Consider the following 15,836-nt stretch of genomic DNA (forward strand, 5'->3'; position numbering starts at 1 on the left):
CTGTAGGTTTGTAGCATAGTTTGAAATCAGGAAACATGATACCTCCAGCTTTGTTCTTTTTTCTCAACATTGCTTTGGCTACTCACGGTCCTTTGTGTTTTCATAAAATTTTTAGAATTATTTGTTCCAGTTCTGTGAAAAATACTATTGGTATTTTGAGAGGGATTGCATTGGATCTGCAGATTGCCTTGTGTAGTATGGTCATTTTAACAATATTAATTCTCCCAATCCATGAGCACAGTATAGCTTCCATTCGTTTCTGTAGTCTTCATTTTCTTTCATTGATGTCTTAGAGTTTTCAGAGTATGAGACTTTTACTTCCTTGGTTAGATTTATTCTTAGCTACTTTACTCTTTTTGATACAGTTGTAAATGGGATTGTTTTCTTAATTTTTTTTTCTGATAGTTCATTATTAGTGTATGGAAACACAACAGATTTCTGTATATTAATTCTGTATCCTGCAACTTTATTGAATTCATTTATAAATTATATTTTTTGGTGACATCTCTAGGATTTTCTGTATATGGTATCATGTCATGTGCAAACAGTGATAGTTTTACTTTTTCCTTTCCATTCAGCCTGTTTCTAGCAGTGGTTCATAGTCACTGTATATATATGTATATATACATATATATATATATATATATATTTATAAACTTATTTAATTATCTTTGGCTGCGCTGGGTTTTCATTGTTGTATGCAGGCTTTCTCTAGTTGTGGTGAGCGGGGGCTCCTCTTTGTTGCAGTGCATGGGCTTCTCATTACAGTGGCTTCTCTTGTTGCGGAGCACGAGCTCTTGGTATGCAGGCTTCAGTAGTTGTGGCTCACAGGCTCAGTAGTTGTGGCCTACAGGCTTAGTTGCTCTGTGGCATGTGGGATCTTCCCGGACCAGGGCTCGAACCTGTGTCCCCTGCATTGGCAGGTGGATTCTTAACCACTTCGCCACCGGGGAAGTCCAGTCACTGTGTATATTGTCCTTATCATATTTTGCCCACTCAGTGCTGTTAAGGAGAAGCAGCCATGCCTCAGATTGCTTCCTTGTAGCTGCTTGGCTTTTGGACCCATAATTTAAATCCTTATCATCGTGGAGAGTTTTCCCTCGATTTTACAGAACCCTAAATCTTGTGGGGTCTTCCATAGAGCCACAGGGTACCCTCCGTAGGTCGCACTGTCGTTACACCTGGAAATACCTTTCTTTCTGTCAGGTGCATCCCCACGTGAAAGTTTGTCCAGATTTCAGTTAAAGTGCCATTCTTTGTAATGTTTTCCTTCTTTGGTTGTTTCTGATCTCCTTTTGTGTTGCAATGCAAGCATGCTTTTTTTAAACTTCATTCTTTATTAGCTGTGCATTTTTTCCAAATCACGGAGCTGTCAACTTTTATTCTTTCCTTTCCTTTCATTCTTTACTAGGTAAAGAATCATATAAGTGCTATAGATAAAACTTTTAATTGACCTCTGAACTTAGTATTACATTCATCTTCCTTAACTATTATTTTCATCATCTTTTGCTTTCCCTATGAGAGACTCTAACCTCGTTTGTAATCACTTTTAAGGGTAGATTATTATTTCTGTTTCCTCAACTGTATTTGTAAGCTTTCCAGAAGGAATGTGTAATATACTCACCCATCTGCTTCATCAGTTCATTTGTTAAGGGTTCCCATCAGAGGGACGGAGGGTATTTCTCCCTTTCCTCAGCAGCTTTATCCAAGTTGCAGCTATTGGTCTCTCAGTCATACCTGCCTCTGCAGGCCTTCGGAGTACCTGCTGGCTGCCTCATTCCCTGGATCTGTTCAGCAGGTCCTGTAACTATTACAGTGCATGACAAGACACTTCACCAGAGAGCCTTCTCTTTTTGCTTATGGTTTTGGCAGGGATGGGAATGTATCTACAGAATTCTTTTTTTTTTTAATTTATTTATTTTTTATTGTGTCAGGTCTTCATTGCTACACACGGACTTTCTCTCGTTGCGGCAAGCAGGGGCTACTCTTTGTTGCGGTGCGAGGGCTCCTCACTGCGGTGGCTTGTCTTGTGGAGCACAGGCTCTAGGCACGTGGGCTCAGTAGTTGTGGCTCACGGGCTCTAGAGCGCAGGCTCAGTAGTTGTGGCGCATGGGCTTAGTTGCTCCACGGCATGTGGGATCTTCCCGGACCAAGACTCGAACCCGTGTCCCTTGCATTGGCAGGCAGATTCTTAATCACTGCACCACCAGGGAAGTCCCCTCAACAGAATTCTTGACTCCTTTGGGACTCTGACTAAATCATTCATGATTATAAGGAATGTCACTTTACATCAAAATCTCTTGGCTAGATACTTTGTGAAGCTATTTCTATAGGTTTTGTCAGATTGTGTTCTTTTTCATTTCAGTTTTGCCTTGTTGTCTTTCCTCTTGCTACATTCTATTCCTGTGTAAATTTTCAGTCTTCTCTTATATTTTACTGTTTTTCAAACAGTTCCATTTCAGTCATTTGTGCTTCCACTGTGGAACTGAGAATCTTTATATCTGTACTTAGATGTGTATTTATTTCCCCCTTAACTTTCTTAATTTATCTGGAAAGTGCATCATCATCCTTAGATTTTGCTGATTTGAAAGCCACAGAGGAATAAATGCTACTTCTCTGGAATGGATTGTTCGTTATTTGCTATAATCCAGGCAGTCATTCTTTGGACAGTGGTCTTTAGTGACTGCAGCATCTGTGTTGATGCCATGTTTGCTTTCTCTGTGTGTTAGCAATGGGGCTACTTTTTAGTGGTTGTTCGTCTGACTTAGAAAGCAGCTCCAAACTGCCAGTCAGATACTCCTTAATTGTGCTTCCAGGTTTAGCGCGAGAGTCTATGGCTACCTTCCCAGCAAGTGATTAAAAGCTTCCCTTTCTTATTTTAAGGCCTAAAAGGGCTCAATTCTGGGCCTTTCATCATCAGGCACAGATGGAGCATATCTTTCATCCTTTAGGATCATGGCTGTGTCCTGGTAAATTCCATGCCACATCAGCTGGGAGCAGAACCTGGTACAGAAGCTGCATTTGCAGAACTTGCTGTTAAGCATTTTCATGGAAGAGTATCTGTGCTTCCTCCTGTTCGCATTTCCATTTTCTTCACTCATTCTCTGAGTCTCCCCTGACTTCAGGAAGTGAAATGTGTTTAGGAACCTTTACTTCATGATGCTACCAACTTGCCCCCTGTCTCCCCTGCAACCCGTACTTCTTCCGGTTCCTGCCTGGGAATTATTATAGTATTCTTGGTGCTTTCCACATGCCAGGCTCTGCGTTCATGGTTCTTGGAGCACTGTCTCTTTGGATCCTCACCAAACCCACAAGGTAGAGACCACTTCCGACTTGCCGATGGCAGTACTGACCGGGATGCTTGTAGCCGTGGTCACATGGCAGAGAGAGGCAAGGCTGGCTGCTAAATGTTGTGCTTCCATCCCAGAGGAGTTTCAGTTGATAACTATTTTTACACATTTTGGTGACTTAAAAAAACCTGATTTTTAAGAAAAACTTACCTTGGTTATGAGGTACAAGAAGCCTTGAAACACTCAGCCCTGAACTGAATGCCCTAGGAATGAGAAGCGTGCTGATCCCAGCCCTTCCACCCCTCAGGGTGTATGCTAGCCCTGTAGTGACCCTTGCTTTTCCTGAGAACCCCAAGGTGACCCCAGAGGCTTCTGGTAGGGTCATTCACATCTCTGCCTCACACCTGCAGGCTTCCTGGCAGTGGCGGGACTCTCACTTTGGCTGCTTTCGCATGACAGGAAGAAGACGTAAAAGCTATATTTTAATGTTACAAAGTAAAACATAGGTTGAGGTAGCAACCTTGGGTAATTTGTGAGATGGACGTATTTTCTAATATCTAGATTTCTGATTATGAATTCATGTTGCAAGTTAAAAAAGGTACAAAAGCAAAGTGATTTGATTGGCTTCTGACTGACAATCCTGGGGAAGTGACTGGCTCTCTATGACATGGAGCTAGTCCTACAGCTTCAGAAATGGGTCATCTTGGGGACGGCTCAGGTGTCACTGACACTGATGCCTGAGCAAGAAACAGTGACGTTTAAAGACAAGGAGATGTCTGATGCCACTTAGGAATTAGAATTTTGTGTTTAAAAGGTGTAAGCCTGGGCTTCCCTGGTGGCGCAGTGGTTGAGAATCCTCCTGCCAATGCAGGGGACACGGGTTCTATCCCTGGTCTGGGAAGATCGCACATGCCACAGAGCAACTAAGCCCGTGCGCCACAACTACTGAGCCCACATGCTGCAACTGCTGAAGCCCGAGCGCCTAGAGTCCGTGCTCTGCAACAAGAGAAACCATGACAATGAGAAGCCCACACACCACAACGAAGAGTAGCCCCCACTTGCTGCAACTAGAGAAAGCCCTCACGCAGCAACGAAGACCCAATGCAGCCAAAAAAAAAAAAAAAAGGGCATAAGCCTCAATTCTTTGGCCATTTGTGCATGAGGAAGCCCTCATTTCCTTGTGATGATAGATAAAGTCATCATTCGTGCAACAAATGTTTCCTGAGAGCCTCCCATGTGTCAGCCCCTTCTAGGCACTGGGGACACAGAATCATGATGAGGCACATTATGGGGCTTTATCCAACATCCCCAATTTGTGTGTGTGTTGGGGGGTGTGTTGGGGGCTGGTGGCCCACAGTGCATGCATGAGAGAATGGTGGCAGATCATGGCTCTGGGAAATGGATGCTAAGGACCACTAGGATCCAGCTCCTCCAGGAGTTGGAGTGTTGCTAACTCCCATGTGGGTCCACACCTCAAACTTTGTCCTCTGGCCCCTAGAGCAGCGCTCCTGACAGCCTCTCACACTGACAGACAAGGCCTTCCAGAAGGTTTGAGTCTTCAAACTTTACACGTTACTTTCCAGCTCTCCCCGTGGTCACTAAAGGCCCCAGGGGGATGTGATGCTCTTTCTCCAGCCCTCAGGTCAGAAAATAGAACTGTCAGAGACAGAAACTGATCATTAACAGACACATCTGACTTATAGAAAAAAGGTGTTAGTGGGGTCCAGCCCAAATGTCTACTGAATAGATGTTAACCACATAAAATCCCCAAATGCAGAGACATTTGATGGGCTCATGTGGGCCTGGGCCCAGCAGCACAGGCCAAGGCGCTGGAGAAGTCGGCATAGTGGCGCCCTCCCCAGGCAGTAGGCAAATGGCTGTGTCCCCTCACAGTCTGCCCACCATGGACATACTTCTGTGGACTGTCCTCTCGTGAATTTGGAGTATGCCTTGTGCAGTGGGGAGAGCATCCCTGGGCCACAGACTCATAAGGAAGGCTTCTTCGCCCCACTGGAGGAGTTTCACCTCTTGTTGCCCTCTTCACCTCTGTTGGGGAACAGTGACACACAGATGTAGTCAGCTTTACGCCAGGTCCTGAGGCATGGCCAAGCTTGACTTGGAAACTCAGCTGTAGGTGGTGGATTTACTGAGCCCACTCCGCCTTGGCTACCAGGCTGGGTTGTTGAGAGCAAGCCACACGGCGCTCCGAGTGGAAGGCAAATGCTTCTCATGTGTGTCTTTATCCATCCTGTACTCTCTCTAAAGGGCTCCCCTTGAGTATGGAGGCCTTGCCTGAGATATGTCTTGCATGTGGAGATTAAGTCATGGAACTACAGAATCTTGAGGTGGGACCAGGTCTTAGCATGTCCCTAACCCAGCTTTTTAGTCACAGAGTTTCCTACACGGTATCTTGTCCCTCCTCCCAGTTGGTGGCCTTCAGGAGTGTCTCTAGCTCGACTGCCCTTCCCAGTGAGGAGGAGTGGCTTCTGTAGAAAGCAAGCCCCTACTTACGTGTTTACCAGCTTCATGACGTCACACGAGGCTGGAGCTAGGCCTGTCCCCACTGTCCATGTAGGTGGTATTCAGCCAAGGAGCCTCACTTGGGGCCACACTCCTGGCAGCAGGCACTGGCCGTGTCCCTCTTGGGACCCTGAGCTCCTCCTGACCCTGTTGCAGGGGAGCCTTGGGAGGGGATACCCGGGCTGGCTGCGGAGTGCCTTTTGCCTGGGCTCTGTGTGCCCGTGCACTTGTATGTGTGTGTGACAGACACAGGAGCCTGGTGGCTCTCCATGTTCCCTCTTTCTCTCTGTTCTGTCCCTCTCCTCTACTCCCATAGCTCCCCCTCCTGGCCCACCTGTGTCTCTGAGGCAGCTGGTCTCCAGACCAGCTCCAAGTCTTGCCGAGCCTCTTTGGTGACTTCCCTGGCCACCACTCAGCCCCAGAGACATCTCGAGCTCCAAGGCTGTCCCGCTGGCGTCACTGGCCTTTCTCCTTGGTGGCCAGCAGACCCATGGGCCTTCAGCCTCTTTCCTCTTTCTCCTCCTCCCTCTGCGTCCTTTGCTGCATATAAGATGCTCTTAAAACTTGGATCTGATTGGGTGCTTTTGTTTTATGCGTCTGACTGGGTCAGGCTCCAGGGATGACATCAGGGCATTCTTACCCACAGTCACATGAGTGGCACAGAGACCAAATGGGCCTTCCAGCCTCACCTCCCTGGCCCTCTGCTCTTTGCCTGGAGCACCTCCCCTTCCTTCTTTGCTTGGTAACACCCATAGTTACATTCTCATCCTTCAAGGCCCAGCCCCAGACACCCCAACCCCCACCACCTCCCTCCACATGCGCGTGCGTGCACACACACACACCACACACACATACCACACACACTGTTCTCCCACAGAGCATGGCAAGTAAGAGTCTTCTTCTGGGCTCTGGATCTGCCTTCCAGCAACTGCTGAGGCTCTGAGAATGTTTGCAGGACGAGTGGGTCAGCAGGAACAGCGTCAGGTGTATGCTTGAGTCCTTGATAGTCTGACAGACTGTGGTCAGTGTGGTGGTGTGGCGGACTGTCCTGGGACCTCACCGCCTCCTGTTGGAATGTGAAACTCCAGGGCACAGTTATGGCCAAGTGGGAGCATGTCGTTATCTGAACCACGTCCCAGCCTGTGTACTAGCAGAGAGGGATGGTGAGCTCAGAACTCAGAATCATCCCTGCTACCCCTGGCCAGGTGCTGCCCACACCAGTCCTTCCTGGAGTACTCTTCCCTCCCCTCTGAGGCTAACTTTGCTCATTTCCAAACATCTTTTAAATGTCACTTCTCCAGGAAGGACTGACACCCACAGACCTACTCTCTAATTGTAATTAATTCCTCACGTCATGATTTGCTCTTGGCGTACTACAGTGAGTGTCACGTGGTGGCCCCTCTGTGCTCCTTCGCGTTGTGAAGCATTGCTGCTGTAGTGGGAGAGGGCTCCAATTCTGACTCCGGAGGCTGGCAGGACGGGAAGCCCGTGAGTGGGGGAGCAAGGTCATGTTCCCTTTCCCCCAGACACGCCCTGGTTGCTGGATTAGAGGAAAAGCAAGCCCCCCCTCTTAGGCTGAGCAGTCCATCTTCCCACTTAACCGAACACCTGCAGCCTCTGGTGACAAGGCAACCTGTGTAAACCCCAAAGTGGAGCCAGTTAAGCAGGTGCAAAGCGTATGGTTGAGAATTTAATGCTTTTTTCTTTCTCTTTCAGTGGTTGATATCACAGCAAGTATCCTTTTCTTGGTACTGTTCCCTTTAAGGAAAACTCTTTCTAAATAAAAAAAAATGTGTTATAAACTTGAATCTTACCTATAATGCACACCTTGGGTTTGGGCTTTGCCCCACAGATTACCTGGAGCATCCCTTCAGACCAGTAGCTTCTCCCTGGGTGCTGTGCTCCTCTTCATGCCCCAGCCTCTAGCTCCACACCCAGCCAGCAGCAAGCTCAGGGATTACTGGGGGAATATGTGAACTAGGGGTTTTAGAGTGGGTGGGGATATGCCCGTCCGGCCAGCCTCTGCAGTGTAAGAACTCTGAGCTGTGGCCCTTTTTTTTTTTTTTTGCGGTACGCGGGCCTCTCACTGTTGTGGCCTCTCACGTTGCGGAGCCCAGGCTCCGGACGTGCAGGCTCAGCGGCCATGGCTCACGGGCGCAGCCGCTCCGCGGCACGTGGGATCCTCCCGGACCGGGGCACAAACCTGTGTACCCTGCATCGGCAGGCGGACTCCCAACCACTGCACCACCAGGGAAGCCCTGTGGCCCTTTTAAACTGACCATTTTGCAGTGTCTCTACTTCCTTAACTGGACGTCATTAGATCCCGCAGTTTGAAGATGTTAAATTTGAAGCAGCAAGTCTTTTGTCTGAATTATACTGTCAAGAGGTAAGAACATATGAAGGTTTCTGAAAGCAAACTCCCTCTCCCTGTAGCAAAGCACAGTGGCAAACTGGGACTCTCAGGAGTGGATTCCCTTCCGGCTTTTAAGACTTCTCATAATTTTCTTATCTCCCACGCCTGGTATGGGGCAGCCATGGGTGATCACTTGCTAACAAAGGCTAGCAGAATCTTTTTCTACCGAGGACCGTTGGAAAACAGCCTTGTTCCTAGGCTAAAGATGATTAGTTCCTGAACAAATTTATATAGTTTAAGCTTAGGCTAAAGATGATTCCTAGGCTAAAGATGATTAGTTCCTGAACAAGTTTATATAGTTTACCTTAAGCTGGTTCCTGATGTCAGGTGTAGCTGAAAATTGCCTTTCCCAGCTTCGAGCAGTGACCCCTTTTCACGCCCCTGATCCCTCTCTCTGGTTGCAGAACAGGAAAGACAGCAATTGTTATCAATTTGACTGTTCAGGATTTTGAACTAAAGCTAGTTTCTGTTTAGTTGAGTGGGGAGTTATTTTAAGGTCGATACAAAAACTTCCCAGCCAGTGAGTCTAATAAAATATCTTTTCTTCTTTAATCAAGCACATTGGCAACCCACAAATCCTTTGGTAAGTGTGAACAGGAATGGCCGCCTGGCTCCGCAGCTGCTGCATAAGGAATCCAGCTTGTTTTTTCCTCCCCAAACTTCACTGTTTCCTTTCAGAATTCCGTTGATGCAGCAAAGCCACTGCTGCGGAAAGCAATCCAGATCTCACAGCAGACCCCGTACTGGCACTGCCGCCTGCTCTTCCAGCTTGCTGTGAGTACTGCGGGCCTGGCTAAGATGCATGGGTGCCTGTTGGGGGCCGTGACCTTGGGGCACAGCTGCCTCAAGTACAAATAAGCAGACTCTGGGACACACGGGTCTTCCTCAGGCTGCTGTACTGAGCGGATGGGGACACAGGAACATTTCTTTGACCTGCTCACAAGTCCCCTCCAGACTGTTGCCAGGAGGCGGTACTCCCAGGGTGGGCCTCTCACTCAGCAGCACCTGGGGTGATTGGTGGGAGTGTCCTTCCCCTGGAGCTGACTTGGGGCCTAGTCTTCATGTTCCCCTCCCTCCTGTTGCTCCCTTTGGCCTGCATTCATCAAAATTTAGGGAGCATTTCTTGCCAGAGGTCCACTCTGTTTTCTGAGAGCTGTGCAGAGATTCCAAGGGACTGCCTATTGGGCAAGAAATGCTGGAGTCAAGCCTTTTCTCCTAGAGCCCACTTTTGGGGCCTGCTGGGGTATAGCCTCACCCTGGTCTCCACACAGCCCCTCTGCCCTCAGCCTCCTTTAAGCTCCTCAGATGTAGGTGGTGCCTGGTCCCTGCACTCTGAGATGCTCAGGTGGTGAGGGGCTCTCTAGGCTGGGCTTTCCTGGCTACAGTGGGGGCCGGGGGCTGGGTAGACTCCTTCATGAGGAGTGCCTCTTCATCGGGGTCTGCCCACACCTCCCCAGCACTGGCCATCCTCTATCCTCTCCTGACCCTGACACAGCCTACCCACCAGGCCACCTCTCGCCCACCCTCCATGATAAAGCTCCATCACCTGCCTGAACACACAGTGGGTGCTGGGCTGCAAGTGTCCCCTGCTCCCTGGGGGAGCATTAATGCCAGGAGGATTTGGCTCAGAGGGTCCCCTGCTGAGAAGAGCTCACCTAGCCTGGGCCCCTGCCTTCCCTCCAGGCTTTTTTCTGCCCTGCACGTGCACTGTCCTCCTTTTATCCTCCATGTGCTTTTGTGCCTGCTGGCAGAGGAGGAAGCAGGCCAGGCGGTGAGTCACCTGCCTCAGGTCACAGTATTGGTTTGTGCTGTGAGCACGGATCCCAAGATCTCAACCAAGGCTCCACAGGTGTCCCTGCCTTTCAGCCTGTCAAGGCTCCTGGGTTTGAAACTCCCGTAGGTACTTACCCCTGAAAGAGTCTCTCCTTGTTTGAGGCTCCTCTGGCTGCTCCCCTAGTGACCACCCCCTGAAGGTGACCTGGGAAGCATTCAAACATACTCGCACAGCCTTGGAGGGGTCTGCACCTGTGAGTGTTAACTGCTGGCTGTATGCACCATTAAGCTTAGATGATGTACACTATAAATGAAGTGGAGTTCTGTACCCAAACACTGTTGATGAGATAATATGCTTAGTTTAGCTGAAAACTGACACTGAGGCAATTTTGTTGATGTAGGGAGGTTCAGTTTAACTCGCCAGCCATAAGGTCAGGTACTGTAAAGCAAGTGGTTTGGAAATGAGGGTCATTGTTCTTTCTTCTTTTCAGCAACTGCACACACTTGAGAAGGACCTGGTGTCAGCCTGTGACCTCCTGGGTGTGGGGGCCGAGTACGCCCGGGTGGTGGGATCTGAGTACACACGGTAGGCACTCTCTCCCTGGCCCCTCCTCCTCTTACTTGGAAAGAATTTGGCCATCTTGATCCTGGACAACAAATAGAAATGGCATTTCAGCATGAAACGATGGCCACCCTTATACATAGTAAGAGACATGCAAATTAAGGCAGCACCGAGATGCTGTGCCCCATCGATTCATGAAGTAAGAAGTTGAGTTGACTGTGAGGGGCAGCTGGCATTCTCAGCACCGTCAGCACTTGCACGTTTCTAGTATCTCTTGAAATAAAAAGGGCTCGTATGATTTTCTGGGTTGATCCCCTTCCTGGTGCAGTGCGAGAGTGGTGCTTGTAGAGAGTGTGGGCAGCGTGCTTGGCAACCAGTGTCCCCACTCAGGGGACACCCAGGAGTTTTTAGATACATAACAGGAGACAGAGTAAGTGGACATTTGTGTAAAAGAAGGGACATAGGTTCATGTTATGCGTGAAACTGCTTAGACTACCTGGAGGCTAATGCCCTGGGGTTGGGGTCAGGGGTCAGAGGCCACCAGTGCTTCACTGTGTGCCCTCTAAGAGAGCCTCCAGTCTGTCTCTTTTTCCCCTAAAGAGAAGAATCCTCTGTAGTAGGATTCCAGACTCCAGGTAGCAGCGCTCTTATTCTATTGTGCATTGGGATTCTGGAAACACAAAATCTAAGCTTGTCCCATGGGGTTATTGGGACAGAACAGTCCCTAACTCCATTCTCTAAGCTCTGGACTTGCAAGTGCTCACAGGGGTCCACACAGTTCCCCACAGGCTGTCATCCCTCGACCAACCTGCCCTGGGATGGACACTGTCACACAGTCTGGTCTGTGTTCCTGGCCCGTCTTATCCTCCTCGTGCTGTGGCCATCACTGGATTCAGGGTGACACTCATGCCTTGCAGGGCATGGGGATGGCCACACACTGCACATGTTCAGTCACAAGTGTCCTCAAACAGGTCTCTGTACCACTGTGGGCGGGGGACCTGGGTGGGCCTCACTAGGGCATGACGCCTACAGGTCGCCTGACACAGAACTTCTGATCTTGGGCATATGGCCTAGTGATGTGACAATATGGGAACCTTGACGTGAAGTTCGAGGCCTTAGATTTCAGCAGTCAGACAGTAGACCCTAGAGTGTCCACACCGTGAGGTAACAACAAGGAATGGCGAGGTGGCTGGGAGTATAGACATCTCTCACTGTGTGACTGGGACCCCCCCCACCTCAGTCTACTCACCTGGAATGATGCCCATTTGACGGGGTGTCAGCTGCAGCACATGGGGACTCTGCACAGACTGGCAGGACAAAGACTTAGATGTTGAACAAACTGTGACGACAGCCCAACAGCTGATCCTAAAAGCCTGTCCCAACGCCAGTGCCGTGAGCAGCCCCTAGGCACTGGGGTGAGGCTGGACTGCCCTCCTCTGTCTTTTGGCAGTCTCGTAAACCTTTTAATGTGTTCATTTTATTATTTTTCTTGCTGATGACAGCAGTACGTGCTTGTTTATTAGAAAGTGCAGAAAGATTTAAGAGAGACAGTAGAAATCTCCTGGCCACGCCACCCTTGAGGGTGGGGACAGCGGGCAGCGAGGCTGCTGACATGCCTAGGCTTCCTGAGTTTCATCCCCTTAGCCCTCAGGAGAGCCCAAGGGGGCTTGGCTGGTTATAGGCAAGGAGGTGGGGGCACAGAGGGGCCACAGTGAGGTGCAGATTTCGGTTTGGGCACCTGAGGCTGATTACTTACCCGCCTTCTCTCCTTGCCTCACCCTGTGCTGTCCCCAGACGTGGAACCTGTGATCTGCTGTGTCAGCGAGAGTAAGGTTATGGTGGATGTGCTGTCCTGTACCCTGCCCCTCTGTGCTTTCTGAGCACATGTTTCTGCTTTCTGAGCTTTTGAACCACACGAGTGTCTAAACAGGAAAAAGCTAAAAACAAATAGAATAGAACAAAATAGAGCCCTCTTAGAAATAAAACAGACCTAATTGGCCAGGGTCCATTGTCATCCATTTAACTGTCCCAGAGGTGGCTCGTTAGGTTCCTGTGAATGTTGAGATGGCACAGTCATCCCAGGGGGTGCCTGAGTCTCCCAGACCTGACTACCCCTCTCTTTTCCAGGGCACTGTTCCTGCTCAGCAAAGGGATGGTAAGTGGAGGCTGGATGGGATGGGACTGGTATGGTGGACGTGAGGCCGGGTCCCCATGAGGTCTGCCAAAGCCTCGCCTGCTTGCCATGTTGTGGCCCCTCAGGCGCCCAGACCCTCACGCATGGCAGGCAGCCACGAGGGGCAGGCCTGTGTCCCCCAGCTGGATTCAGAGGTAAAACTCAGGTTCCAGGTTGTGGGATCTGTGCTGATGGAAGAGCAGCCTGGGTTGGAGCTGCCTAGACCTAGGTTCCAGCCCGGCTATGCACCCTCCCTTCGTGGTGCCAGCAGTCCCACAGCGCGTGGGCAGGCGGGTGGCAGTCCTTTGTACCAGGAGGGTCTCCCATTACGTGCACCTCTCCCTCCCCAGCTATTGTTGATGGAGCGCAAGTTGCAGGAAGTCCACCCACTACTGACCCTCTGTGGACAGATAGTTGAGAACTGGCAAGGGAACCCCATCCAGAAAGAGTCTCTGCGTGTCTTCTTCCTGGTGCTCCAGGTGACCCACTACTTGGATGCTGGGCAGGTATGTAGTGCCTCTCACCTGAGGGCTGCTGGGGAGGAGGCAGGTGGTGGGTGCGCCTGTAAGCTAAGACATCAGCTCTGTGATTTCCTCCTGTCCCTCACCACTGGGCACGTCTGTCATTCGGGGCTCGATTCCCCCACAGCCCTGTCGTGCTCTGGCATGAGTACTGTGCCTCTGTGGACAGAGGGCACTCACGGAATGGGTCTGTCCCATTTCTGCCCTTATAGCGGGAATAGCTGTGACCTCACACACATCTACTCAGTGTGTGAATGGTCAAATGACCTTGAGGGCAGTTTGGGGAATCCAAGAAAATACACTGGGGATTCTGGCATGGTGCCTGGCATACAGCAGGTGCTCAAGCAGTGTCTGTCCACCACCCCCCAGTTAATGACAGCTTTGTGGGAGTTGAGAAGGGACTAACAAAATCAGCTGTGTTTGAGGCACATACACAAAAAGCCCATAACCCTCATATGGTTGAGGAGCAGCTGCACCTGTACGTGGGGGAACGTCTCAGCCTTTTGGACAGGTGCTGCTCCACGCACCCTCCCCACCCTGTCACGCTTCCTCAGTTCCCCCACGCACACCCACCTTTGCTTGTTGGGCCGAGCGCTTCAGTCAACACATAGGAGCACAGTGCAAATTCTCACAGGGTGCTGACAGCTGTGGAGATGGCCTGTAGGGCCTCGGGATGGGGCTTCCTGGTGCAGAAAGGCCAGTCTGTATAAACCACGGCACCTGCAGGACTCCGAGTGGCCACTTCACACCCCCCAGGATAACCAGCCGTGTCCTCCTCTCTTGGGGTCACTGCAGGAAGGAGAAAATGTGGCTGGAGCAGGGTCTTTGAACAGGCCTTTCCCAGGCCTTGGTGTTGGGCCCTGTGCTGGGGGGGGGGGGTGGAGCCTCAGTGCCACAGATGACCCTCCTGGCCCTGCCCTGTGCCTTGAAAGCTGGCTGACCCATCTGGGGGGATGGGCTTCCTGCAAGTGGTGGGTGTGGTAGGAGTTCCTGGGAAGGAAGGGCTGAGGGGCCGATGGGCAGGCAGGACCTGGCTAGCTGCCACTGTGGGGATCTGCCTCCTAAGAGTGGTTGGCACCTGATAGGAGCAGACGGGTGCTCAGGTGTGCATTGCTGTCTGCCTGCTGCAGGTAAAGAGTGTGAAGCCATGCCTGAAGCAGCTGCAGCAGTGCATCCAGACCATCTCCACACTGCACGATGATGAGATCCTGCCCAGCAACCCCGCTGACCTCTTCCACTGGCTGCCTAAGGAGCACATGTGCGTGCTTGTCTACCTGGTGAGTCCCTGGAGGGACCGGGGCCTGGTGGCCCAGGTGAGAGAGGAGAGGGCCCCAGTGACCACCACCATCTGATCTTGTCACCAGGTGACTGTGATGCACTCCATGCAAGCCGGCTACCTAGAGAAGGCACAGAAGTACACAGACAAGGCTCTCATGCAGCTGGAGAAGCTCAAGAGTAAGTCAGGCTCTGTGGGGCTCAGTGGGTCAAGTAGCCCCCTGGGGGGCGGCCCGATCACCACCTCCTATGCTGGGCCTGAAGGACCTTTAAAGACTGCAGCACAGGTCCCTGCCCCATGGGTCGTGTTACGCCAGTTGGCAGATGGGGACGATCCAGGTTCGGGCAGAGCAGGCCAGGCCTGGACTGGATCCTTGATCCCCAAGGGGTTGTGTTGTGGGGTGGTTGTGCCGTCTCTGTCCTGTCCCCCTCACTATGCAAGATAGCCACGAGGGTTAGCGGGACTCCACTGGGGGCTGCTGGGGCGGCAGTGCTCAGTTGAAACAGGTGTTGGCTGCTTTTGCTGTCTATTATCAGTATCGTGATGTGGATTGTGTTCAGGGTGAGGTTGGGATTGGAACTGACTGACAGCAGGTCCTCTGGAGGCCCTGGGTTCTTCCTGGATGCTTGACTAATCCATCCTGTGAGATCAAGGACCTTTGACTAGTAGGAACCCAGGGCCCCACACATCCCTGGCTGGCTTGTGCGCCTGTTAACCTCATTCATTCCCTGTGCCCTTGTCAGTGCTGCTGGGGAAGAGCCTTAGAGCCAGAGAACCAACGACGCCTGCGGGGGCTGCGGTTCTTTCCCTTCAGATGAGTTGGGAAAGTGCTGTCTGGTTCCAATGTGAGGACAGCCGCTTGGGGCAGCCAGAAGCTAGGGTCCCCCCACTGTTGCCTGAGGCCTATCACGTGGTCTCAGTCTCCCAGACAACTTCAGCATTTCTAGAATGTGTTGTGTCCAGAGTGCCCTTGAGCACTCAGCTGGGTCGGGGTGTGGTGAGGATGGAAGACAGATCCCTCCAGAATTTCTTGCTCTTACAATACTCTGGTTACCAAAGCCTGCTATGAGCCTGTTTCCTCACCTAGACAGGGAGATGCACCCCCTCGCTTAAGGGTGCTGTGGACACCGAGCAAGGTGACAGACTGGGTGCTGGGCCAATGTCCAGCGGAGCAAGTGGGCTCAGACCCAGGTAGCTATGGGCCCGGTGTGGCCAGAGGGCTCGAAGCCCCTAGGAGGCAGGGGTCACTGTCTCCTCAGTTGTCTCCTCTGCCCACGCTTCGAATGCTTACCCCTGCCTCTCACCCCC

At 51.1% G+C, this 15,836-nt stretch overlaps 1 protein-coding gene across 2 annotated transcripts in view; it reads left to right on the plus strand.

The window, feature by feature from the left end:
* MAU2 (MAU2 sister chromatid cohesion factor) overlaps positions 1–15,836 on the plus strand; it is a 33,454-nt gene that overhangs the window by 6,396 nt on the left and 11,222 nt on the right. For both annotated transcript variants that reach the window (XM_027084818.1, XM_027084819.1), the window contains exons 2-9: positions 7,527–7,544; positions 8,131–8,196; positions 8,902–8,997; positions 10,488–10,582; positions 12,686–12,713; positions 13,082–13,237; positions 14,383–14,529; positions 14,617–14,707. In XM_027084818.1, coding sequence (XP_026940619.1) covers positions 7,527–7,544; positions 8,131–8,196; positions 8,902–8,997; positions 10,488–10,582; positions 12,686–12,713; positions 13,082–13,237; positions 14,383–14,529; positions 14,617–14,707 — 697 coding nt within the window. The remainder of the gene's footprint in view (positions 1–7,526; positions 7,545–8,130; positions 8,197–8,901; positions 8,998–10,487; positions 10,583–12,685; positions 12,714–13,081; positions 13,238–14,382; positions 14,530–14,616; positions 14,708–15,836) is intronic.

This window comes from Aethalodelphis obliquidens, unplaced genomic scaffold (genome assembly GCF_003676395.1).
Source record: "Aethalodelphis obliquidens isolate GAN/ISIS:26980383/991018 unplaced genomic scaffold, ASM367639v1 scaffold53, whole genome shotgun sequence".
In the NCBI taxonomy this organism is placed as follows: Eukaryota; Metazoa; Chordata; class Mammalia; order Artiodactyla; family Delphinidae; genus Aethalodelphis; species Aethalodelphis obliquidens.